At 43.5% G+C, this 27496-nt stretch overlaps 1 protein-coding gene across 5 annotated transcripts in view; it reads left to right on the top strand.

The window, feature by feature from the left end:
- The window catches only part of SPATA13 (spermatogenesis associated 13), a 110220-nt gene that overhangs the window by 42283 nt on the left and 40441 nt on the right, over positions 1 to 27496 (top strand). For 2 of the 5 annotated variants that reach the window (XM_068266962.1, XM_068266963.1), the window contains exons 3-4: positions 12939 to 13301; positions 15570 to 15714. In XM_068266962.1, coding sequence (XP_068123063.1) covers positions 12939 to 13301; positions 15570 to 15714 — 508 coding nt within the window. Of the gene's footprint in view, positions 1 to 12938; positions 13302 to 15569; positions 15715 to 19805; positions 20253 to 27496 lie in introns of those variants that run through there. The other 3 variants (XM_068266964.1, XM_068266965.1, XM_068266966.1) reach the window with 2 other exon arrangements.

The raw sequence follows: 27496 nt of genomic DNA, 5'->3' as shown, positions 1-27496 counted from the left end.
AATATGTTTTATGGCCCTTCCACAGACGTTAGGAAAGAGGAAGAGAGATACCCTTAATGGACACCGTTACCTCATCAACCATGTTTAGTACTTTCCACCAAGGGTTCATAGAAGCCTTCCTTGCAGTACTCACTAAGCTTGATCCCAAATGTGTAATGGTGGTGGTGCAAATCTGCCAGTTGTCTTGTGCGTGCTGTGCATGTACCCACTGAAGCTAAAGTCACATTTTCCAAGAAATGTTCCTCCAGATAAAAAGCCTGCTTGGCGTAGACGCAAGACAATTTGAATTGTGACCTCATATTTTCAGTGCTCGCTCCGGTTCTAATCATGGCTTCCAAACAAAAGACGTCTGTTAAAATCTCAAAAGACTCCACAAAAATGTCAGTATGGGGCAGAAAGCATTGGAGAGAAATAACCCATACTAAACGTGACTCAGTAGACCGTTTTACCACAATTTGACCTCCTGCCCTATTGCATCTGTGGAAGTTTCAGAGAAACGTGCAGCATTTTGGATGCGACCTGACAACAGGATCTGAAAACAGTTTTGTAGGGGGAAGTAAGCCAATAATTGGAATGCAGGGGAGCATTCTGGGAAATTCATGAGTTGACTGTTTACTTCCTGCCTCAAATATGCCACCCCAGTGGTTTTAATGCTGAGGCTGATGAATGCATGGGCAAAATACCTGATAGTAAGTGGAACTTCTTCTCTAGTGGGTGGTGTGTATTTTACAATACATGTTATATTTTTAGGAACTCTAAAAGTAGGGGAATGTTAAAAGACTTTTTGGTACTTGCGTATTAGGTCATCGCTTCTTGAAGAGCAGTTGATTCGTCATGAATCATCTCTATTCCGTCCGCGGCAGCAGCGATGGCTGAAAGACATTGAAACTGTGGCCTCAACAGCAAGCTAAACTAGCATAAATTAATCCTTCTGTACATGAATTCATTTTTAATGCAAATAAACTCCCCCTCCCCCGTATGTCAATCAGCTGCCCAGCAGAGGCATGCAGCATTACAGCGTAGAGGTGGAATGGGCCACAACGGGCTCTGGTGCCCCAGAACACCTTTTGGAGACTGCAGAAATAACATGCAGAGCGCTGTCCAGCTGTGCCTCTTGTTCCACCAGCGCTCTCCTCACCAGCTACGTCCAGGAGCGGGGCTTCATGGGAGAAGGGGAGACACGGCAGCCGGTGAGTCTGGGACACCCTATTTCTACAGCCTGGTGAGTGTCTGCTGCCTGCAGAGGGGTGCTCAGAATGGTGGTACTTCCAACACTGGACGAGGTTCAGCTCCCTGCTGCTCCTGGCTCAGAAGTCTGATATACAGGGGGAAAGTTTATTTGACTGAATAGTGAAATTAACTTAAAGTGGAACTCCAGTGAAAATAATGTAATTAAAAATGAAGCACTTTTTACAATAATTATGTAAAAATGATTGTCAGTGTTTTCCCATTGCAAAGTCTTTTAAAGCCCGGATTTACATTCTGACATTTATCACATGGTGACATTTTACTGCTGGTAGGTGAGGTCAGTGGAAGGAGATGATGCTTGTTTTTTTGGCAGCTGTAAACAGCTATTTCCCAGAATGCAACAGGGTTCACAGACAGGAAACTGCCAGGACCATGGTCCTCAAAATTTCTTGTGGGAGGGGTTTCACCACAATATCAGCCATACAGAGTCCCCCGATGATCCGTTTGTGAAAAGGAATAGATTTCTCATGTAAAAGGGGGTATCAGCTACTGATTGGGATGAAGTTCAATTCTTGGTTACGGTTTCTCTTTCATTTCTCTAGAAAAATAATTTGTGACTCGCCAGGAAAGGTGGACACAGAAAGCTGGTCCTCTGCATTTGCCTTCCTCAGTGTATGTTAGAATGCTTGTTGGTTCCACGGAAATGTTTGCCCCTCTTCCTTCCAGCTGTTAATGTTGCATTGCTGATTTGCAAATGAAGGAAGGATTATGACTGGTTGCTATAGGCAACATGCACAAAGGCTTCACATATATGAGGCCTTTGTCTGCAGTTTATTCTCTAACAGGAAATGTTGTGCTAAGTAAAGTGGACCTCATCTCTTGTACAGGACAGAAGGGAAACCTAGAGAAATGTACCCTGTATGAGTTTAGCCTGTCCAATTCCCCCATCTGTAACTAATCATAACTGTAAATTAATCTCTCAGCTTTGTCTGATCAGGAATCTCCTCTGCCATGGCAGAGCAGCTAATTTGTAAACACAGGATGTTAACAATATGTCTGCTTCCATGGAAGCAGGAAGTAGACACACTGCAGATAAATTGCAGGATTTGTATCAGCTGTAACAAAGACATTTTTTTCCTTTAAAGATCATTATGCTGTTGCGTATCTTTTAGAGCAGAGAGGAAGTTCTGAGTTCAGGTCTGCTTTAACTGAAAACCAGTAGCAGCTTATCCTGTCACCAGTATCACATGAATATTACAGGATGTCACAGAATAATATTTGGCCAATGGGGGCAGCTTACTGAGGCAGGAACTGAGGCCAGCGTTTCACACAGAGTACAGGGCCCTCCTTGCCAGCATATAAAAAAGAAAATGTAAAGGGGCCCATAAACACATCCATTTTCCTATTCAATTCCCAGCAGTGTTGGTGGACAGCCGGCTGAGAGCATCTGACGGACAGCAATAGGGAAAAGAAGCAGCCATTCCCTTCTGAAATCTATTAAAAGTTGATGTGCTGTGTGATGGTAATCAATCATTTTGGAATATTGGGTAGAAATCTGTGTGTGTGGCCAGATTTAATGTCCAGTCAGACATGGTGCAATCGTAAGATGACAATCAGTTTTCATAGGTTTGCTTTACGTCACACAATTAGGACTGCGGTTTACTTTGAAAGCTGACCTTTTGCTTTTGAAGTGTTAATGAATTTGGCCAGCTCAGTCCTGCTGCAAACCTGCCGCCTCACAGCACAGGGCTGAGGTGAATTACAAGGAGAGACCTGTATAGACTGACACTACCAAGGCTGTGGAGTCGGTCCAAAAATCTTCCGACTCCAGCTCCGACGCCTCAGTTTCTGAAACCACGACTCCGACTCCGGGTACCCAAAATGGCTCCGACTCCTCGACCCCGACTCCTTATTTAAATACTTAACAGGGCTGTGGATTTTGTACAAAAATCATCCGACTCCCACTCCTCAGTTTATGAAATCAACGACTCCGACTCCGGGTGCCCGAAATTGCTCCAACTCCGATTCCACAGCCCTGGAGACTACAGATGACTTTCCTGTGAGATGTCTCCTCGCAGGAGCTGCAGAGACCCCGAGTGATGAGACCCATGTGTGTTTATCAGAGACTCTCTGCACGCATGTTATGTCTGCTGACTACTGTTGTGATTCAGATATGAACTCTTGCCAAGTTACACGCAGCGCTGTAATTATTAACCTGGAGACAAAATGAACGCAATCTATGGAATCGAGATTGCATTGTTCTTTTATTTACTGTAACTAAATTACATCATATGTGCTGATATGGTGTCAGAAGAACTGAACTTTTATTTTCACTTTGTACACAGCCCAGGAGGATAACTATCTGCGCAATAGACCGCTTTTATATGAGTGAGCGTAACATGGAGCTCTTGCTAGATTTTAATTATCCCCCCCCCCCCCCCCCCCTTTTATAAAACTGGCATATCACTTAAAGTAGGTACTCCTTCTGCCCTGCGAACACAGCTGACTCAACACATGGCACTGCGTTCCAAAGCATCTCTCATAGATGCGGTTGCGATCCTGTTGCGCGAAAAATGCATGCAACCATGTGTTACAATTCCGCTGTGAATTGCAACGCATGGATGGAAACATCAGACGTCACTGCATGCAGCGCACAGTGTGCATGGCTTCATGGCATCTCCTGGCGTAGCTTCATTGCACCCCCGGTCACGCCTTCATCGCGCCCCCTACTTGCACCTGATTTTATGATTCCACTTAAAGGGAACCTTAACTGAGAGGGATATGAATGTTTCCTTTTAGACAATACCAGTTTCTTGGCAGTCCTGCTGATCTCTTTGGCTGCAGTAGTGGCTGAATCACACACATGAAACAAGCATGTAGCTAATCCAGTCTGACTTCAGTCAGAGCACCTGATCTGCATGCTTGTTCAGGGGCTGTGGCTAAAAGTATTAGAGACACAGGGTCAGCAGGAGAGTCAGGCAACTGGTATTTTAAAATGAACAATCCATATCCTTCTCAGCTTAGGTTCCCTTTTAAGCATGCCTTGAAGAATTCATCAAGACAACTATTCATTTTTGAAATCCTGCTTCCATCACTAATCTTATACATTCAGATTTGTAGCTAAGTATGGCAAATGCTTAAGAGATTGGCAATGCGATTAAACACAAAGTCTACCACATTTCTAGTATGCAAACTTCGACAACTGGAGGAATATATTTGTCCATTGTTGTTGTGGAGAGTGCACCACCAGTTTGTTACTAAATGAGGCACATGTTGTATCATTTTAACGTGAGTAGTTGCAGAATACATTTTGGTGTGTCTAAAAGCTGTGAACCACATCACATGAAAAATGGGTAGGAACAAACAGTCTTTTTCAGAACTATGATCAAACTTGGAAAAGTTTTAGCAGCACTTCAAAGGGGGTTGAGGCGCATGTCTCCTGTATTTTTTTTAATCATAATTTGAATCAAAAGAAATTACATTTTGCATATTCTGTACCAAAATAAAAGTTTTAAAAGACTTGTGAAATGAAAACAAAGTAACAGAATCTAAAAGAAAAAACCTATGTTGTTACCTTAGGAACCTGGCTTTTTAAATATGTATGCCATGAGGGTATATTACTATTATTTTCGAAATGAAGGCCTTGTAATCAATGATGGTGTACAACGAGAAAGCAAAAAACTGGAACATAATCAAAATGTTGGAATAACCAGGATGGATGAGCAAATAAAATAATTTTTCTTTAACTTGTAGTCAGCACTGTTTAAAGGGAACCAGAGACGAACGTTGTCTAAAAAATGAAAAAAAGATGTCATACATACCTAGGGCTTCCTCCAGCCCCATAAGCCTGGATTACTCCCACGCTGCCATCCTCCACTGCGTCTATCGCCGGTACCGGGTCCTGTCGCTTCCGCCGGACGCGATCAGTCTTCCGCATGCCCAGGAGCTCCCTCTGGCTCTGTACACATGCGCCTGCGCAGTACGGAGGGAGCGCACTGCGATTGCGTCGACTGGCCGAAATGACAGGACCCGGTACTGGCGTACAGAGGCAGTGGAGAAAGGCGGTGTGGGAGCGATCCAGGTTTATGGGGCTGGAGGAAGCCTCGGGTATGTATAACCTCTTTTTATCTTGGTCTCTGGTTCTCTTTAATGTAAAGCTATAATGGATGTAAATGGAGAAAGTTTGTTATTTAAATTTTTCCCTTTAAAATGCATAGAAGATAAGGTGATTACAAAACAAAATTAACACACACTAAAAACCAAATTTGTCCTGAAAAAAACAATATATAGATCATTTAGGTGTGATAAGTGGTAGTAAAGATATTGGCGAATGAATGGGAGCAGTGCCTATATGTGAAAATTGCTCTCGGGCTGAAGTGGTTAATCATACATCAGGCTAAAAGAAGGGACATTGAAAGAAGAAAGAGGGATGGGGTGATTTACTTCCAAAAGAGGGACTGTAATAATCCTTACATTTGTATAGCGCTTTTCTCCTGTTGGACTTAAAGTGCTTAAGAGCTGCAGCCACTAAGGCTCACTCAAGGGGCGACCCTGCAGTATTACTGAATAGGTACTGACCCTAGCCAGGATGCAAAGTCTGATCTCCCATGGCAGAGGCAGAGCCCTTAACCAGTACACTATCCAGCCACTGACTGTTCTTCTGAAAGAGACGGTATGAACTATGCCACACTGACATGTCTTATTCCAGCAGTTGTATATCAATAACGTCAGTGACTACAATCTGACCCAGATACGTCCGCCTGCAGTGTAGTGTGTTTTAGTGTTGTTGCACATGACCAGATATTCCATGCAACAAGATTACATCGCAAATTACAATCCAGTTTCTAGATTTAATTTGATTTGTGTTTGCCGAGTACATCAAGAGCAGAAATCTGATTCCTGTCTGATGGCGTTAGTGCTGCATGAGCGGGCGTGGCTAACGGTGACCTTGGACAAAGCAGGCTCTTCGGTCAGCTGTCATAAAGCACACTATAGACACCACTAATCCGCCAGGAAGTCACGCCTGGATATTGTGCCATGCAATCCGAGTCATCTCAAGGTGGCCATACATCAGGCGACTTGGCTGGAGATCGACCATCCGATTTGATAAATCTAATCAGTTAAAAATTGATGCCGCTAAGAGCATGCCAGACCAACGATGCAACCAACTTTGGGCTGAAATTGGTTGCATGTATCGATTGGACATGCTGCAAGATGTAGGGCCGACTTGCTCGATAAAGTGAGTGGTGGTAAGGACGAGCCATACTAGGATGGACGCAACGGAACTCACGACCCTGCCGTTCCAATCCCCCCCCCCCCCCCCTGTAAAATGTACCCTGTTTAGTATACTTTACCGGTCGTGTCTGCTGACACGGGGTACATTTTACATAAGGAGGGGCGGCAGATGGGGCATCTCAAGGCCGATTCCTGAGTGATTTGACTCGGGAATCAGCTTGTGGTGTATGGGCAGACAACAGATCTCACTCCAATCATATTCGATCAGAGAGAGATCTCTCTTGGTCGATCTGCCCATACATTGCCTGATGTTTGGGCACCTTTAGACTAGGTGGACTCATCAGATTACATCAGAAACATTAGCATGATCAGTCGTAAGTTCAGTAGTGAGTGAGTACTATGCAGCATGGCGGTGAACCAGATTTGTATTTTCTATTAGTCCAACATTTTCTACTCTGCATATGCAAAGCCGGATCATCCACATTGGGCATGTGCTTAGGGCCTATTGGGTGTCCAGGGGGCTAGCTGGCACCTTTCCTGATTCCCCCATTCCCTTACTTTACCAAAGCAGCTACCTAGTTGACCATCAGGGGGAGGCACATTTGCTATCTTGCCTAGGGCCCTATTTCAAATTAACCCTTTGCTGGGCATGTGTATTTATTGTCTGGGCTTATTTATCTGTGTACGGCCAGTGCACACCAAAAAGCGCTAGTGTAATCGCAACCGCTCAGCGCTTTTTGAAGTGATTTTCCTAGTTGATCCTAGGTATGTGCCTGGCGATTTTCTAATCATGCCTAGCGATTTCTGGAGCGTTTTGTTGTAGCGGTTTTTTATTTTTTGTTACAGTAGAGAGCTGGAACTGAACAGCTTCTGTAACAAAAACACTTGGAAAATCGTTCTGTTCTAGCGCTTTTCAGAGCGATTTTCCACTTTCCTATACTTAACATTGAGGCTGAATCGCCTCAGGAAAGCGCAAAAATGCTGCAGGACCCGCGTTTTGCGGTTGGGTGAAAATCACATCGCTCTGGTGTGCTCCATCCCATACAAATACATCAGTCAAGCGCTTTTCCAAACACTGGTGTTTTTCAAAGCTCTCAGAAGCGCTCTTGGTGTGCACCAGCCCTAAAATGTCACATTATGAAGTTGCATAATCAGGAGCTCCTGTCCCAGCCATTTCTTGCTGTACACACTTCCTGGATTGCAGTGCGCAAACTCTCTGACAACTTACTGTTTCATTTGTTGTTTAAAGAGACACTGAAGCGAAAAAAAAACATGATATAGTGAATTGGTTGTGTACTATGAATAATTACTAGATTAGCAGCAAAGAAAATATTCTCATACTTTTATTTTCAGGTACGGTATATAGTGTTTTTTCGAACATTGCATCATTCTCTAATATGTGCAGATTACACAACACTCAGCATTCAAAATGAGTCTTTCAGAGCAGTCTGTGAAGTAATGACCTCTCCTCTAGCAGAGAAAAAGTAAACAGTTCACTTACAGTTGAGATAATAAAAGTCAGATAACAGCCCTCTCCAGGACTTAGTCGGAGAGCTTAATGGCTTGTTTGCATAGAGATAACAACTGGAGTTTCTCAACTCTTCCTGTACTGGAAACAATTAGACTGATGTATCTGATCTTAATGTTTTATTTCTTAGCTGTACTACACATACAAATCATAATATCATAATTTTTTTTCGCTTCAGTGTCTCTTTAAGTAGCGTGAAATTAGATTTTCTATGGGAACACTACCCTGCTGTAAATGAAACAAAAACACTGCATCTCTTTACACAATTTTTAGTTTTTCATATGGTGAAGAGTTAAAAGCTCTTTGGATTGTTATTGCTGTTGCCAAAAATCAACAAATGTGTTTTTATTAAGCAGTTTGCAAAATGCCGTGTCGCCCCTGTATTGGTGGAGGAAATTTCACACTTTAGAGCAGACCTAAACTCAGAACTTCCTCTCTGCTCAAAAAGATAAGTAACAGCATAAGTGAACCTAAATTGAAGTGTAAAAAAAAAGACCAGCTTACCTGGGGCTTCTACCAGCCCTCTGCAGCTGCTCTGTGCCTGCACAGTCCCCCTGCACCGAACCTCTGTCATTTGGATGTGCGCCTCCTGATTGTGCTCCCTGTAAAAAAAAATCTCTACTGCGCATGTGCAGAACACTGCTGGCGACGGGGGTGTGATCGAGGACATGCACGGCCGCACATGTGCAGTGGCCGTCGACTCGCCAGTTGGCCGGCTGAAAGCGGGTCGCTGCGGGGGAATGGAGGATCACTTTAGTGACCGCATCGGCACAGGGCAACTGCAGGGGGCTGGTAGAAGCCCCAGGTAAGTTAAGTCCTTTCTTTTTACTTCAGTTTAGGTTCCCTTTAAAGAAAAACATTTCTGTGTTACAGCCGATACAAATCCTACAATAAATCCGCAGTGCTTACTGCCAGCTTTCATGGAAGCAGACATAGCCTGTGTTTACAAATTAGCTGCTCTGTGGAGGCACTCAGCTGACAGATCAAATTACCACTTGTGATTCGTCACAGATGAGGGAGAATTACAGTCTAAACTCTCTAAATACATACAGGGTGCATTTCTCTCTGTTTACCTTCTTTCCTGTGCAAGAGTTCAGGTCCACTTTAGTTTTGCCTGCAGGAGATGGGAGGTATTGTGTACATTGTAAGCCTAGATATGCTGGTAATAGCTAGTCTCTCCTGTGAGTTGACATTGGGTGACTTATCATCATCTGACGTTGGCGTGCAGCTCTGGGAGAGGTACAAGGTCCACCTGCAAATCAGCTAACCAACCATTCTGAACAGACTCCTGGAAAACCTCTGTTTTTTGTTGTGTAAACTTTCTGCCTGAAGGAATTGGCCGGTACTGAATGCTCTGAGGTAAAGATGCCGACAGTCGGCTGTCTCTTGCTTCCGTGCGTTTGTGGGACCCCATTGCATGTCACAGATAATCAGGTAGGAACACAGTTTGCTTTTGTATTTGCCTAGGCTATTTCCTTGTGAGATTTCTGATGGAAACTTGTAAACTATATTTTTGTGTTTTCAACATTTTTTTTTTGAAAATTTTTAAACAAGAAAATTAGACAAGGGGGAAAAGCAAACATATCATATATAACATAAATCACAAGGTGACTGTAAACTATATTTTTAAGGCCTGGTGCACACCAAAACCCGCTAACAGATCCGCAAAATGCTAGCAGCTTTTGAAATGCTTTTTCTTCTTTTTCTGTAGCGTTTCACCTAGCATTTTGCGGTTTTGGGAAGCATTTTTGGTGTAGTAGATTTCATGTATGGTTACAGTAAAGCTGTTACTGAACAGCTACTGTAACAAAAACCGCCTGGCAAACCGCTCTGAAGTGCCGTTTTTCAGAGCGGTTTGCGTTTTTCCTATACTTAACATTGAGGCAGAAACGCATCCGCAATCCAAAATCTGCAGCAGCCCGGGAGTATGCGTTTCTGCAAAACGCCTCCCGCTCTGGTGTGCACCAGCCCATTGAGATACATTGACCAAGCGTCGCCAGGGGTGTATCTCTAGATCCATCTTCCCCCGTCGGGTGGAGAGTATGTAGCTTAATGCTTGGTACACACACCATGCATGTACAATTTGCTCCCAACCGATAACTGGATCGGTTTTCATTTTGCACAAAATTGATCCTGTTACTTATGAAGAGCAGATCCGACATGTTGAAAATTAACGGTTTCACCCATCGTTAAGACAGGATGGTGTGTACAGAAAAGCAACACACTAGTCAGTATTTTCTCATTTTGATTAAGGCTAAGTCTCCATTTGCACATTTTTTTTTTCTTATGTATTTTCGCAATGAAATGTACAGTATATTCCTATGCAAACCAATGATTTTGAATAAGCTAGTTTCCATGTAGTGCGATTTTTCGTATGCGACAGCCTACTGCTTTTTTTTTTTTTTTTTTAAACACTCCACACTATTATTCGCACACAATGCAGTTTTTCTGTGCGCTTTTTTTAACCTGTCATTTATTTATTTTATTTAAGTATTTATATAGCGCTGACATATTATGCAGCGCTGTACACAGTATATATTGTCTTGTCACTAACTGTCCCTCAGAGGGGCTCACAATCTAGTCACTACCATAGTCACATGTATGTATTGTGTAGTGCATGTACCATAGTCTAGACCAGGCATGGGCAAACTCGGCCCTCCAGCTGTTACGGAACTACAAGTCCCACAATGCATTTGGCTTTTAGTCACGACTGTGGCTGCCAGACTCCTGCAATGCATTGTGGGACTTGTAGTTCCTTAACAGCTGGAGGGCCAAGTTTGCCCATGCCTGGTCTAGGGCCAATTTAGGGGGAAGACAATTAATTTATCTATATGTTTTTGGGATGTGGGAGGAAACTGGAGTGTCCGGAGAAAACCCACACAGACACAGGGAGAACATACAAACTCCTTGCAGATGTTGATCTGGCTGGGATTCTAACCGGGAACCCAGTGCTGCAAGGCGAGAGCGCTAACCACTACGCCACCATGTTATGTCACAAGGCAGAACGTGGTCCATTGCAAAAAATTCACATTAGACAAATTTGCATAAAAACGCTTATTAATTTTCAGAAAAATCGCATGTGATTTTCTAATGCGAAAACGCTACCCCTACAGCCAAAACATAGCTTTAGGCCCACCCGAACGCATTGTAAAACGGAAGTGCCAACACAACTCCACTTCCGATGAGATACGATTTTTGGCAATGTGATTCTACTCATGCAATGAAAATCACAATGCTTTTGTGTATTTTTTTGCCGTCAACCGTGCGATGTGATTCCACAGTGAATTACTGCGGATGGATGGGTACATAAGACAAGGCAGTCGATGCATTTCTGATGTTCCCATGGATCGCATTGTGGTTCGGGAAGCGCAGCGGGAAGTGGGGTATGTGGGTAAGGGGCAGAGTGCCTGAAATCTGTTTCTTTGATACTGATTAATATTTTACCAAATTCGAAGGGCCCTATACACTTAATGCGTTTTAATGGGTTGCTATGCGTTGTGTTTTAATGCGTTGTGGTTTTTTTTCTCCATAGCAGTGCATTGTGGAAAGCTTCAGTTTTTCATCATATACTGTGAAAGAGGCTATAGGCCTTTTTTTACACTATACGCTGAAAAACTGATGCGTTTTAGAGCTTCCAGTTACCTATACACGTATAATGTGAACTAAGCAATAGGAAAACATGGACATTACTTTAGTGCTTTCAGTTACAACTGACAGCAAGTGATATAGTGTAAAAGGACCCTCAGTCAAAACTTGACTTTAAGTGTCAAAGTATAGATCAGATAGTTAGAAGGCCGTACAGCGTTTTTGCACTGAATCGAGCAGCATGAGAGCCATGTATAGCAGCAGGTCAGTTGATTTTGGTCAGATTCCTGCTGAAATGTAATAATTGTAGTGGAGGCTTCAGTGTGGTTTATCAGACATGAGCGAGATGCTATCCAACTCTCTGTGGCCGGCATGCAAGGACCAGATTTACAAAGATAACTAAATCTTGCTCAAAACGGATGTAGGCAACAAGCTCCTAAAAAAAAAATTGGCAGTAAAATATGCAGTAAAGGCGTGTAGGACTGAAATCCCCTTCCTTTTCTTTAAAATAATAGTGTTGCCAAAAATAGTAATAAACTGGCAGTAAAGGGTGTCATTGTATTAGCACCAGTGTAGTAAGTACCTGTGGAAAGGATCTGATGGGGTGGAGTCCTTGCCAGTAGGTGCGTACTGTATATCAAGTACCGTGTATAATTAACATATGGCTCTATAGGACAGCTGCCGATTGCGTGCCCAATTGACCTGATCCGCTGTATATCCAGTCCTCAACAGGGACCTGACTGACAGAGCTTGGAGGTGTCCATAGTTACCTGCTCAACTCATTCAAGTCCTCTCCTCTGCAGTCGAATTGCTTATCAGGGCACCACTGGCTATGTTGCATGACACAGCAGTCACATGACCATTTGTCAGTGAGCATGTAAGATGTGTCTGGAGCACAGTGGATGAAGAGTAGGAAATGGCAAGAAGGTGATTAGGCTACCAAGCTGCGCTCCTCATGCCAACCTTTATAATGAAAGCCTAGGGGGGGGGAGCAGTCACCGGGCACCCAAACCCCCTATTCTAAAATATATATTGGTTTTACTTTGACTCTGCTAGTAAGTTTATCACTTTTTACTGGTTTCTATGGCTGGAACAGCTCCTATGGAATTATGTATGCGACTATAGCATATGCAGCAGTTCTTATAAATTGTCAGCAGAATGAAATCAGATTGGACATCTCTTTGAATGTCATGCCAAAACATAGTACATAGAATTGAAAACACTGTGGTTGGTAAGGCTGGGCATAGGAAAGAGGACCTTTGCTAAATGCATAGGTATTTTTATCAGAATACACTTGTGTTAAATGTATGAAAGGACCCTGATTGTGAGTGCTTTTTAATTTGTTGTAATGAAGTTAACATCACTAGGTCACTTCACTTGCGTTGTTCACCTTTTAAAAAAGGTTCCTTCTGAGGACTCCTGGACAAAATCTCCATCTCCAGATGATGAAAAAAATGAATCCCAAAAAGTTGCCTCTCGTAAGTGGTCAGGGAAGACCCGATGTCGGCCAAGGCCACTTTCAGACTATGGCCAGGTGGCCAGCCGTAGTTTCTCCATCCCAGAAGACTCTGTCCCCATGGATTGTCAAGAGACTAGCCCTGAGAACTCTGGCCCACCTCTGAGGTCTCTAAGTGGGGAGCCGAAGGTCCAGAAGGTTAATGCTGAGTTCCAGATGAGTTATAAAAGAAGACCCATCTCTGTGATTGGAGGTGTCAACTTTTATGGAACCAGTGAAGATGAAGATAACGGACATTTGCTTCAACAAGTAAGGCTTGGAGCATGACCTCTCTCGGAAATGAGATATTCCAACTCTCCTATCCTCTTCAGTGGCATTCTCTAACATTGATCTTATTATAATGATGATCTCGTTCTTTCACAATAAAAACATGCATGCACTTGGATTAACCTTTGATTTCTGCTTTACTGACTAACTTTCTTTTCTTGTTCAAAATATTACCTGTAAATATCAGATTTGATCTATAGAATTTGGTTTATAATCTGCATGAATAATATTTATTGGTTTAGTTTCAAGCGATAGTGGTTAAGGGTGGGGCTAAATGCCATCACTGTGGGTCTGATGCACAACTAAACATTGTAAACGTATGTAGCGAGGGTGCCTGAGAAAGTTCTTCTGTGGTCAGTACCACTGCTTATGGAGGCACATTTGTCAGCTGTCGACTTAAAGAGGAACTGTAGTGAAAATAACATTTGCTTATGATCGACAGTATTCATTTATAGATTATTTAATCAGTGTTTGCCCATTGTAAAATATTTCCTATCCCTTATTTACATTTTCAAATGTATCACTGGTGGTAACTTCTTTAGTTCGGCCAGGTGATCTGTATGGAATGTTCATTATTGAGAGTTCTATGCACGCAGGGAGATGTTGCTTGCTTGGCAGTTGGAAAAAGCTGTTATTTCCCACAATGCAACGAGGTTCACAGGCATCAAACTGTCAAGACCATGGTCATGACATCACACTGTAGGAGGGGTTTCGCCACAATATCAGCCATACAGACCCCTAATCATTTCAAGAAAAGGTAAAGATTTCTTATGAAAAAGGGCAGATCGGCTACTGATTGGGATGACATTTAATCTTTGGTTTAAGTTCCTCTTTAAAAGAACTTCAGCTTCTTTAAACTAAATTTCCCAGCAGCTTCCTTATGCGTTCCTTTTTTCTGGTGCTGATCAGAAGATGATCTAATCATCTGCCTTGGGAACCTTTTGATAGCTGAATAATGGAATCTAATAACCCATCCACAGGATACTGAAAATGACATGGAATAATCAGATGAAAAAACAATTCTGTTTTATGCCTTTTCCTTAATTTTTCTGTCATAATGATTGTGAGATTAATAACTGCATGCCTTTTTAACCTAGTAATGTTAAAAGGGAGATTGCTGTGAATCCTTTGTTTGGCTTTATAGGCTTTGCTGGTAGGAGGGTAACTGTACATGTTACACAGTTTAGGCTTGTAAAAAAGGCAGTGCAGTCACTGTGTAAAATTAACAGAAGTAAAGCAAACCTGAAGCGAAAATAAACGTATGAGATAATGAATTGTATGTGTAGTACAGATAAGATTACAGAACATTAGTAGCAGAAGTCTGGTATTTTTCAGCACAGGAAGAGTTAAGAGCTATGTTCCTCTATAGAGGAAGGCACAGGTCTTCTGGAAAAATGCTGCAGGGAGGATTTTTTTTTTTTTTTTTTGCTGGATATGAACACATGCTATTTTTTGCATTAGGTGGAAGAATTATGTGGCCTTCAGCACCCTAGCAGCTTTCTTAAAGGACACACAAACTAGGAGGGATATGGATGCTGCCATATTTATTTCCTTTAAAGCAATCCTCGTTACCTGGCAACCCTGCTGATCTCTTTAGCTGCAGTAGTGTCTGGATCACAAACCTGAAACAAGCATGCAGCTATTCCAGTCAGACTTCAGTCTGAAACATCAGATCAGCATACTTGTTCAGGGTCTATGGATAAAAGTACTAGAAGCAGGGAATCTGTAGGACAGGCAGGTAACTGGTATTGTTTATTATGAAATAAATATGGCAGCCTCCATATTCTTCTCAGTTCAGACATCCTTTAATAGAAATCATTCTAGCCTGGACACCTTCCCATGATCCCTTAGGGCCAGGACCCACAGGAGCTGTTTCAGCTGCGCTTTTAGATTTGAAAGGCTAATAAAAGTCAATGGAAGCGATTCTACAGGAGTGATTGATTTCCCCAAATCGCAATTGTCTCCTGCTCCATCTCTGGAGCAATTGCGTTCCTATATAAAGTATAGGATCACTGCTAAATAGCTTTTTTATTTCAGCACAAAGCAATTTTTGCTGCAATTTTATTATCCAACCCCCACCCCACAAAAACAAAAAAATCGCTAGGAATCACTCCGGAAAATGCTGCAAAAATCACAAGGAAATGCGCAATCTCCCCCAGCCCTTATAACGATAAAAATCGTCCGGTGCTTTGGACGTTGCTGTTTTTCCTGTTACTGATGTATTTGTTATTCTTTCTGTCCTGTTTATAGCCAGTCCCAAGGCCTCCTGTTCCATCACACAAAGTGCCACCCTACAAGGCAGTCTCTGCTCGCTTGCGGCCTTTCGCCTTCTCACAAAGCACACCCATTGGCCTGGATAGAGTTGGACGCAAACGGACTATACGGATCTCAAACAGTAAGTTGGTACACCTTGTTTTAAATGCATGTGAAAAAGAACTTGCAAAAGGCTGTTTGATATGTGTTCTTTTGGCTGTTGATCTAGAGACACAAACGTGCAACTGGAGATTAGCTAAATACAGTATGATCTCTGAGACCATACAACTGAACTCTTTGGTGGTTGGTTTTATTCCCTATAGGCTGAAACCTGGACGTGACTTTACAAGCTTACTAGAGCAAATCTAAGAAGCTGCCTACTGCTTTATCTCTTGGGATAGTCACATGACAAGCTGGGCAACCTCTAGCAATTTGGAGGGTGAAGGGGCAGGAATTACTTGTATTAAAATAAAAATGGATATAAATATCTACATTTATAGTAGATATTAAGCATATTGTGCACTCCCAGGAGAGTGTGAGTGTCACTTAAAGGACAACTGAAGTGAGAAGAATATTGGAGGCTGCCATATTTCTTTCCTTTTAAACAATACCAGTTGCCTGGCAGCCCTGCTGATCTATTTGGCTTCATTAGTGTCTGAATAACACCAGAGGCAAGCATGCAACTAATCTTGCCAGATCTGACAATAATGTCAGACACATCAGATCTGCTGCATGCTTGTACGAGGTCTGTGGCTAAAAGTGTTAGAGGCAGTGGATCAGCAGGACAGCCAGGCAACTGGTATTGTTTAAAAGGAAATAAATATGGCAGCCTTCATATCACTCTCACCTCAGGTTCACTTTAAATTAACCCACTTGTCAGCAGGACACACAGGTGATGCTCGCTATTAAGAATGCACCACCAAGCCGCCATATCCCTCTGGCTTCAGTTGTCCTTTAATTCACATCTTAAAGTGAGCCAAGTGGACACATGGGCCCATGTGCAATTAAGTTTTTTCCTGAGATTTCACCTAGGAGATATATTTTTAAAAAAAACGTATTTTTAAAATAACTTCTCAGCACTTCTTCATAATCATAATTGGATCCGTTCGCATCTAATCCCTATGTACAGTATCTGTTCCGATCCACGAAAGGACCTTTTTTATGCCAGTGTGAAACAGGCCTAACTGCCCACAGTTCCTTGTAAGCCACTTGTAAAAACATTACCATGCACTCGGTGGCAGGGCCGGGCCGAGGCATAGGCTGGAGAGGCTCCAGCCTCAGGGCGCAGTGTAGGAGGGGGCGCAGAATTCATTCAGCTGTCATTTCTGATTGTGTATGAAGCAGAAAGAAATAAGAAAAGGGGATACATAGCAGTGACTGCAAGCCAGATAACTAGATATTAAGATGTTGGTGAGGTTGTGGGCCCTGTGGCCCTCTTAGTCTAATAGCAATCAGTGTGTGACAGCTGAGGTGGGAGGGATGGAGGGGCGCACTTTGGTGTCTCAGCCTTGGGTGCTGGAGGACCTTCTCCCGGCTCTGCTCGGTGGTACTCCTCACCTTAGTAGCGTTTAGGTTGTGCATTACGTAGGTGGTAATATTTGTTTTATAGGGATGGAACAAGTCGCAGTACTTCCTTGTTTATAAGTCTGGTTTACTGCCACTCTCCAGATTTTTGTGCTTTTACCTCTGAGAACCAGGAAAGAATAATGCTACTTTATAGAGTATGAAGCTGTGTTTTTATATGCATTTTATTTTCTGTTTATGTGCTAGATTATTGTTTTGCTATACATTGTGCATGAACTGGTAATACAAATGAAAAATTAAGCCTGCCTCCTATTTATTACCTATAAGTGAAAAGTCCACAGTAGTCTCGGGTTCCCCTGTTCCGGGAGACTTTAATCCACTGACTTAGAAGAGCCCACTGCCATGTATGAGCAGATATGAATTGAGCAATGCACGAGTTTGCTACCGCGCCTGCCCAGCAAGGGCTGTTTCACACTTAGTGGATTGCGATTTTGCACCGTGATTTTTATGGTGATTGTGCTTTTCAGTTTCATTTAAAGTGAACCTCCGGACTAAAAATCTACTCAGCAGAACTGAAAAGGCTTGGTGTTTCTTTAACAGTTTCACAGCATCAGAACTTTGTTTTTCTTACCAAAGCATAATTTTTAGCTGCATTTTTACCTAAGCTCCACCCATCAAAGAAAAAACTTTTTTTCCCCCTGATGCTGTGCTGAGTGTGATGGGATTTCCTATGTTGTTGTTCACGTTGCCTAGCAACTGGGAGGGGTGATCAGGACACAGGACAGTTGGAACTGTGTCTCATGCTCCCTGTCACCTCCTTTCAACCAAAAAGATGTCTGCCATCATAAAATCAAACATTTGCCTGTTCTTTTAAAACATTGTGGGTAAGAGATTATATTACCTATCTACTTTAATTAACATAACTAATGTAACTTAATGACAGTATGTTTGTGTAGGCTGGAGTTCCTCTTTAAGGTACAAGAAACGCACTGCGATTGCTACAAAAATGCTGAATGTTTGAGATTTTATACACATTGCAGTGCTACAATGTCGATGCTCACATAGGGTTACACTGACACGTTGCTGATGATCAGCAAAGTGCTAAAAAAAAAAAAAAAAAAAAAAAAAACCTGGTAGGGCACCCCAGTGTGAACTAGCTGTTAAAGGAAGTGATCGTTCCCAGTTAGTGGAAGCTTTTGGATCATTTGATTTACAAGGGATTATAGTCTCACCTTCTCACTGAATACTACTCTGAATGCTTGCAAATCCCAATTGCAATTATTTGCTAAAGGGGACCTGAACTCAGAACTTCCTCTCTGCTCTAAAAGATACACAACAGCATAATAACCTTTAGGGCTCGTTTCCATTAGAAGTGGTGCAATAAGGCTACACAGCCGCATCCGCCCGCCGTCTCCTTGAATACACTTGCGCATCGGGAGATGCAGAAGTGACGCGGATGGGAGCGGAAGTGATGCGTACCCGCAACGGCTCCCATCCGCAAATGGAAACGGGTCCTTAGGCCTTGTTCACATTGCGTGTCCGTTCGCGTTTTGCATTTTTTGATGCGATGTTTATTTCCGGTTCCCGGCAATTACCTTTATTTATTTTTTTTTTGCCCCTTTTTTGTGAACCGCTTTTCTAAGCGGTTTTGCCGAGCGATTGTGTTTTCACTTTCTGACGTCAGTCAGGAAGTGAACTCTTTGATCCGGAAAAGAATAAATAAAATGTATTTATTCTTAAAAAAGCTCACGCAATCGCTGCACAAAGCAATTTTGTGAGCGTTTTGCGTTTTCCTATACCTTCCATTGGGGCAAAATCACCTCAAAAATGGCCCATGCACCGCTTTTCTGAGCGGATCGGAAACGAACCGCTCAGATGTGAACTGTCTCATAGAGAATAATGGTGTAAGCGTTTTCAGGGTGATTTTGAAAAATCACCAGCACTTAAAAAATGTGAAAAACGCCTCTAGTATGAACGAGCCTTAAAGCATTTCTTTGTTACAGCTGATACAAATCCTGCAATAAATCTGCAGTGTCTACTTCCTGCTTTCATGGAAGCGGACATAGGGTTAACATCCTGTGCTCAGCTGCTCTGCCGAGGCAGCCAGCTAACACAGCTGCGAGATCAAATTACACTGGTGATTAGTCACAGATGAGGGGGAATTAGACAGGCTAAACTCTCTAAATATATACAGGGTGCATTTCTCTGTATTTTCCTTCTGTCCTGTGCTAGTGTTCAGGTCCACTTTAAGTGAGAGGTATATGGAGGCTGCCATATTTATTTTATTTCAAACCATACCAGTTGCCTGGTAATCTGGACCATTCTGGCTTCAGGAGTGTCTGAATGAAGCTTTATTCCTCAGGCACTTTCTCCAGATGATTGATCCCACCCCATGCCATTGCTTCCCTGCCCTCTCATTGCTGCAGAGGGTGGAGCGGAAGTGGCAGAACAGCCTGGCACTCCTACCTGTTCCCTGGCATGTAACCCATGGTGACACTCTGGGTAAGGAGGGCACAATGGAGTTGCCCCTTCACAAGTAAGAGAGGAGGTAACTTGGGTTACTGCAAAGATGCTCAGATGCAGCATCCCTTTAATTTGGAGGGTAGGGGTTAACAAGCCGCTTTAAGCTGCCAGCAGACGTGATGCAGGCTGCCTCTGCTGGCATCTCGGCTGCAGCATCTGTCGCTGGAAAGTAGATTATACTGTAGTCTGGGATGCAGGAGCTGTGTCTGGCACCCTGTGTGCTGTACTGCACTGGCAGCACTGCTGGCTGCTCGCAGACTGCATTCGTATCGATGTTTTGCCGTTTTCAGCACTTCCTCCCTAAGGGTACCCTGTGGTGTCGTCATTTCAGCAGCCAAATTCCCAGCCAGCCATCATGTGGATCTGTCAGTTCCCTGCGAGTGCCTGGCCTGAAGTGCAGGCGTGGAGGCTGGCAGCGATGAATAAGCTCTTTCTACAGCTGGCTTAGCAGCAGCTTCTCATGTTGACTGAGCATCTTTTTTTCCATTTTTTTATTTTTTAGACTAGCTGCTGTATCTTCGCCTTTCTAGAAGGCAAGCCCGCTTTTTTTCACGCATTTTTCCCTCTGTATTAAAAGCATGGTAGCCAGAGGGGAAATGGCCCGGTTCTGGAGTCTGGAAAGCCTTCACATGGGTAGGTGTGACCCTGTTCAGGTATGTCTGTCACTGTTTAGGAAGTAGTTGAGTGGTGTGAGAGGTGAGCGTTGCTGTATCCGGGCACAGGGAGGATGGGAGCACACTGCAGTCACTCGCCACAGAGCTGGATTAGGATTTGGGCTTTGCGTTATTGCATGTAGCATCTTGTGTGGAGAGGCAGAGGATGGGGAGAATCGGCTGCTGCTGGGCTAAATCTATGCTTTAGTTTCCTGTCATGATTATAGTACGCCAAGACAGCTTTACGAAAGAGGCTCGGACAGCACTGTGTAGTTTTCACACTTTCAGTGGTGCATTCTTGGAAGCGAGCGCACCACCTGTGTGTCCTGCTGACAAGTGGGTTCATTTAAAGTAAACCCGAGGTGAGCGGGATATGGAGGCTGCCATATTTATTTCCTTTTAAGCAATACCAGTTACCTGGCTGTCCCGCTGATCCTCTGCCTCTAATACTTTCAGCAATAGACCCTGAACAAGCATGCAGCATATCAGGGGTTTCAGGCATTATTGTCAGATCTGATGAGATTAGCTACATGCCTCTTTCTGTTATTCAGGCACTACTGCAGCCAAACAGATCATCAAGGCTACCAGGCAACCGGTATTGTTTAAAAGGAAACTAAAATGGCAGCCTCCATATCACTCTCACCTCAGGTTCACTTTTAAAGGGTCCGCACATTCAAACCTGATACTTGTATAGATGTGTATGGCCGGGTGTAGACTTGATTGCTAGCTGGCCTATTATTCTGTTATGGTATTCAGTGACGGACTCTGGTCCACATACTGTTGGTTCTGCTATCCAGTTCAGCAATCCTTCCCCGGTATAGCATAACAGATAGGTAGACCGGATATCTAGGCGGAGTTATCCTGTTGCAGGCGTTTTTGTTTTTTTTTCTTAGTGTATTAAAGGACCAATATAGCAAAAAAAATGTAAAATGCATTTATATATTTATAAAATGTACATTTGTTCCAGAGTAAAATGCACTATAAAAATATTTTTCCCTATGTCACTGTCACAGTAGATTGTATAAGATCTGACAGGTTTTGGACTAGTCCATCTCCTCATTGGGGAATCTCTAGGGTTGCTTTTGTTTTAAAAAGCCCACCGTGGATGGCAGTTGCACACCGTGGAACAGTCAGTAGGGATGCTGTCAGACATATTTGTATAGATGCTTTCCAGGGATTGCTTTTGTAAAGTATAAAGGAGATAATGAAAATCCCCCATGAGAAGATTAACTAGTCAGTGTCGTAGCAATAGGGGTTGCAGAGGTCGCAAACACACCGGTGTCCTGTAGGGCCCCCCCTCAACCGCAGTATTGTTTCTTTATTGGTCCTGTGCTGGTAATAATGACTTCTATAGACGGTTTGAATAGTAGTAATAATTAACAAACTGTTTCCCATCCCCTTCTTGCACCTCTGACACTGTGGTTGCCACTGGCAGGTTTTGGTGCGTCGTATCAATTGTTATGTATAGAGGGCTGAGGGGCCCAATGTAAACTTTGCACTGGGGCCCCAGCTCTTTAGCTACGCCACTAGGACTAGTCCAAAACCTGTCAGATCTTTACTACTTACTGTAAATGACAGCAACATAGGAGAAAAGTCATTTATAGTGCATTTTACTTTGCGAGAAATGTATTTCTTATACATGTGTATTTTAAACTATGCAATTTTTTGTGATAATGGTCCTTTAAGATAATGTTGTGATGTTTGCTTTCTATTGAAATTGTGGGCAGAAAAGAGCACATGGGCAGTTCTCACATCCTGCAGTGTTCGGTGAAAATGAAATGGTTTGGGGATATCTTCATCAATAAACCTAAGGAGCAGTTATGTGACCTCTGCAGACATCTGCCTTCCAGCCATGTGAGGATCTGGAGCCACGGAGCTTTGATACACCCTTGGCTCTGCAAGAGTTAACTGTTTCTGAACTTGGCACCCTTCTGCTAAAGCCGTAAGACTCTGCTGAGGAAGAAGCATGTGGAGGTCATGTGACTGCTGCTTGGGATTGTCAAGTTATTGAAAGTAGACCTGAACTCTTGCACAGGGCAGAAGGAAAACAGAGAAATGCACCCTGTATGTATTTAGAGATTTTAGCCTGTCTAATGCACCCTCATCTCTGTCTAATCACAAGTTGTAATTTGATCTCGCAGCTGTGTCAGCTAGCTGTTCCGGCAGAACAGCTAACTAATAAACACAGCATGTAAACAATATGTCTGCTTCCATGAAAGCAGGAGGTAGACACCCTGCAGATGTATTGCAGGATATGTATCAGCTGTAACAAAAGAACGTTAATCTTTAAAGGATATTATGCTGTTTATCTTTTATAGCAGAGAGGACGTTCTGACTTCAGGTCCACTTTAAGAGTCAGGGCTCTTCCTTATCGTTCATCATCAGTCAGACTGTAGTCCAGCTGTAGCATAACTCTCACTGGCCTGTGGGGTATACCTCAAAAACACCAAACGCTGAGACCAATGCTTCCTGTGCAAGTTGCTGCCTGACTACTGAGGAATTGCCAGTTAAAATATAGAGTTTGGGATATGCTTGCCGTAACACTACCCCTCTTCCAACGCACACCAAATGACAATTAAAAAAAAACATATACTGGTGCTATGTATGAACAGATACTGGTGCTGGTGGTACCCAGTATATAACAGTATACAGTATAGGCAATTGACTGGTTGGATTGGTCAGCTCTCCCTCTCCCTAAGTGAACTGGTCAGCTCTCCTTGTCTTCCTGTTTATCAGAGCAGTATGGAAGAATAGATCACGCTGTGCCCATAACACGCCTCTTTCACCTGTCTGGCCCTGCCCTTGTATCCTATTTACCTCCTTCTCTTCTTTTTTCTTCTTTAACCCTTCCTGTACTGTAAAACAATATAAGAGTCTTTTCTTGTTTTATTTATTATTCATTCATCATATATACCGTAATTCATTATCTCATACATTTTTATTTTCTCTACAGATTAGCTTTTAGGAGGAACTTTAGTGATAATCAGTGTTTTCGCACTGTAAAATTTTTCCTCACCCTGACTTACATTCTAAAATTTATCACAGGTGGTAACGTTTTTAGTCCTGTCAGGTGCTGTTCTGCGGAATGTTTGTTTCTGAGAATTCAATACAAAATTGGGTATCCTGAATAATGAATTGCATTCTACTATATGCCACAACGGGGCCTCTAATCAGGAAGCATTCTTGTTGCCACATAGACATGTAGATCTGACCTTGTTGTCAGCCAGCCTCAGTGTGGTGCACTTGCACTGTAATAGAACCATTGTACAGCTCTGCAGATCAGGAAGTAGAGTCTGTGTGGGATGATGAAATATTGCTGCTTTAAATGCCATGTGTTGTTGCACAGTAGACAATAGTAACACTTTTTAACATAAGCAAAATGTTGTTTTTTATTGTTGTTGTTTATTTAAGCAAAACTACTGTATAGCGTAACGGAAAACTGTCCATTAAATTGCATTTCTCTCACTACTCACATAGGTACCAATTCAGAGGTAGGCTGGTGATGTGCTGATTTTTCCATTTTTGTATGTTTAAAGTCTCAAACAAATACTTACCTAAGGAGAGGGAAAGCTCTGAGTCCTAATGATCCTTCCCTCTCCTTTCCCGGTGCCCTCGGTGCAGCGCTGGATACCCCGTTCAAATCCCCTGCGCGGGGGACTTCATAAAGCCTTTGGGATCCGAGTGCTCCCGAAGACAGACAGCTCCATACTGCACACACGCGAGTCCATGAGAGAAGGCGCTCACGCGTGTGCAGTATGGAGCGGCCCGTCTTCAGGAGCACTCTGGCTCCCAAAAACTTCCGAAGCCTCCCTTCAGCGGCGGAGCCTGCAGCATTTGACCAAATTGGTGGAATGCTGCTAGGGGGATCCTGTACTGGAACTGGGGGAGGAGGGGGAAGGCTCATTAGGACCCAGAGCGTTCCCTCTCCTTAGGTAAGTATCTTGTTTTATTTATTTATTTATTTTATACTGATGATATCCATTGACTTCTTTCACATCTAGTTTCACCCAGGTTATGCATATGCATGTGTTTTTGCATGTGTTTTAATCTAGTTAGAAGTTAGGGCCCCTCTCACGGAGCATGACCTCATCATGGTGGGAGGGTCAAGTCCTTAGTAATTGGTTTTCACCAACATTAACCACTTCCATACCAGCAGCCTCTGCCCCCTTAACCACCCTGGCATTCTATTGATTGCGCCAGGGTGGCTGCGCTGCACTTTTTTTTGGATTTTATTTTCTTTTTAAATCCTGTAGCTAGCCTAGCGCTGGCTACATGATTCCCCCCTCCCTGCCGCATCCCTCCCACCCCTCCGATCGCCGCCGGCGATCATACCCAACAGGAAATCCCGTTCTGAACGGGCTTTCCTTTAGGGCTTCCCCCCGCCACCATGGTGACAAACGGAATGACGTCATCGACCCGATCCACCCCTCAGCGCTGCCTGGCACTGATTGGCCAGGCTGCGCAGGGGTCTCGGGGGGGTGGGGGGCATTCATTGGCTCCTGACCCTGTCACTCAATGTAAGCCAATGGGATTGGCTTACAGTAATGGCAGGGCCAGGAGCCAATGAAAACGGCTCCTGCCCAGCTCACAGTGCTCTGCCGTCATAGAGGCAGCAGGGCAGCACATTGAAGTGGGTAGAAAGCGGCGGGGACGCGCGGTGAATGGGGCGTAGAGCTTACGTCCAGTCAGAACCGCAGCGCCACTCGCCCGACATAGATTTAAACTGCGTCGGTCCGTATTCGGTTAAAGAATGTGTGATTTCTCACTGCCTAGCCACCCTGAAGACCTGCTATATTATTATTAATAAACTGTGTGTGTGTTTTTCCACCCTCTTGGGAAACCTCATCTAAAATCATTTCTGCGTCCTTCCCCTTTTTCTTTGGTTAGCAGGGTTTACACTTTGGTAAATGTGTGTGTGTGTGTGTGTCTCTGTGTGTGTGTGTGTCTCTGTGTGTGTGTGTGTCTCTGTGTGTGTGTGTGTCTCTGTGTGTGTGTGTGTCTCTGTGTGTGTGTGTGTCTCTGTGTGTGTGTGTGTGTCTCTGTGTGTGTGTGTCTCTGTGTGTGTGTGTCTCTGTGTGTGTGTGTCTCTGTGTGTGTGTGTCTCTGTGTGTGTGTGTGTGTGTGTGTGTGTGTGTGTGTGTGTGTTTTACCACAGTATGCGAATCAACGCACAGCAATGCGCACCCAGTGTAAGTCAATGGGTGGTTCACCTCAGTTCGCATTATTATTTTGCACTGTATGTGCGATTAAACGTCAAACAGCCAGTGGCAGTCTCCTGGAAATTGCGCGTGTTCATCCTTTATTTTCTATTGTGCAGAATGATTGGCATACGTGTAGCCAACACCTGACACCCAGTCCCCTCATACCACATATAAATGTACCAGGAGAGAGGCGGTCCTACCCAGAACCTGAGCTCGGTACAGTCCTGCACATAAGGTGTATTTTCCATGGCTGTTGAGTCGGTACACAAATCACCCAATTCCAATTTTGTCCGACTTCTCAGTTTAAGAAACCACCGACTATGACTCCAGGTTTTAATAATGATTCATTTCTTTTAAATGTCCTGTTACCGGAGTATCATTTTTTGTAAGTACTTTGAACTTCCCATGTTCGCAGCTATCTGTACAGCTTAGAATAACAGCGTGAGCTTGTGGTCACATTAAACGCTTTACAGAAAGGCAGCAGTTACAGGATATGTCAGGACACACCCACAGCCCTCAGGGCACTGCCACTGGAAACTAAAGGCACTGACTGAGCTGTGAATCTACATGAATGAGTGTGCTTTTTCATTATTATCGGTCTGGGTTACCGCTTAGTGTGCGCCACCTAAAGGTTGGATTAGGGCTATTAAGTGCTGAAATACTTTGGAATCGCTTATTCATTGCAGAGGAGGCGATGGGTGGGGAGCATGAAGAGGCAATTGCAGATGACAGCCAGGGGTAAAACTAGAACACTCGGCCAGGAGAATTGTACATAGCTGTTTCGCTAATCACTGTGGATAGAGGAAGCCTCCACTGTACAGATGTGATAACTGATTCAAGTTTCACTTTCATTAAAGACTAGTGGACCTAAGCCCGTTTAAAAACAGGCTAGGTCTTCATTGCGCACGCCAGCCCTTCACGCCCCCTCACTGTCTCTGCGTCCCTGCACATGCGCAGAGGGCAGATGCGACACTCACAGGGACACAGACAGTAGGGTTTTATTACAGAGGATGTAATAAACCTTTTTAGTTGTGTAAATATTTTCGTAAACTGAGGTTTTTTAAAGGGAACCTGAATTGAGAGGGATATATAGGCGGCCATATTTATTTCTTTTTAAACAATACCAGTTGCCTGGCTGTCCTGCTAAACCTCCGCCTCTAATACTTTTAGCCATAGGCCCTAAACAAGCATGCAGATTAGGTGTTTCTGACGGGAGTCTGGCAGAATTAGCCCCGTGCTTGTTTCAGGAGTGTCATTCAGACCAGGGATGCTCTTCTGAGTAGCTACGAGTACGTAGCTGCTAGGCATCGAAATGTAAATGATACAGCTGTGACCGTGGGCAATGGGGGGATAACTTATCCATGCCTCCTATGCACTCCATTCGCATCACAAGTCGCTTTCCATGACACTCCAATGCTTCCTACTTCGAGCCAGAAGGAGGAAGCGCGGGAGTGACGTGTGACGCAGATGGAGCGCATAGGAAGCATGGATAAGTTATCTGTCCCCGCCTCCCCCACCCGCAGTCTTAGCTGTATCATTTACATTTCGATTCTGAGCAGCTATGTACTCTGACCTACTCGGAAGGACAGCACTAATTCAGACACCCTTGCAGCCAAAGAGATCAGCAGGACTGCCAGGAAAATAAAAGGAAATAAATATGGCTGCTTCCGTGTACATCTTTTGACCCATTAGCAGCTTCAAAGGAATGATCTCGTTTGAGATAAGTGCACTGCTTTTGACCTCCGTTGTGCTGTAAATTCTTGGAATGCTCTGATGTCTCTCTGCTAGCAAAGACTATAGAAACCGAAAGCAGAAGTCCTCTTATCGTCTCACATTGCCCCATAGTGACTAGTGGCCATGAATGCACATTACAGCAGCACTTAATTAGTAGCAGGGAAATGTAACAAATAAGAAATAAAAAAAATGTGCTAAAATAAATTGGCCTGGAACACTTGCAAGCCTCTAAATTGGCTTCTAAAGGGTTAAAGATTACCATTTCATTTTGAATAGTTGGCAATTTTTA

The sequence above is a fragment of the Hyperolius riggenbachi genome, chromosome 2, assembly GCF_040937935.1.
Source record: "Hyperolius riggenbachi isolate aHypRig1 chromosome 2, aHypRig1.pri, whole genome shotgun sequence".
Taxonomy (NCBI): Eukaryota; Metazoa; Chordata; class Amphibia; order Anura; family Hyperoliidae; genus Hyperolius; species Hyperolius riggenbachi.
The sequence above is the reverse complement of the archived record's forward strand: the minus strand, read 5'-3'. Positions and strand labels throughout refer to the sequence as shown.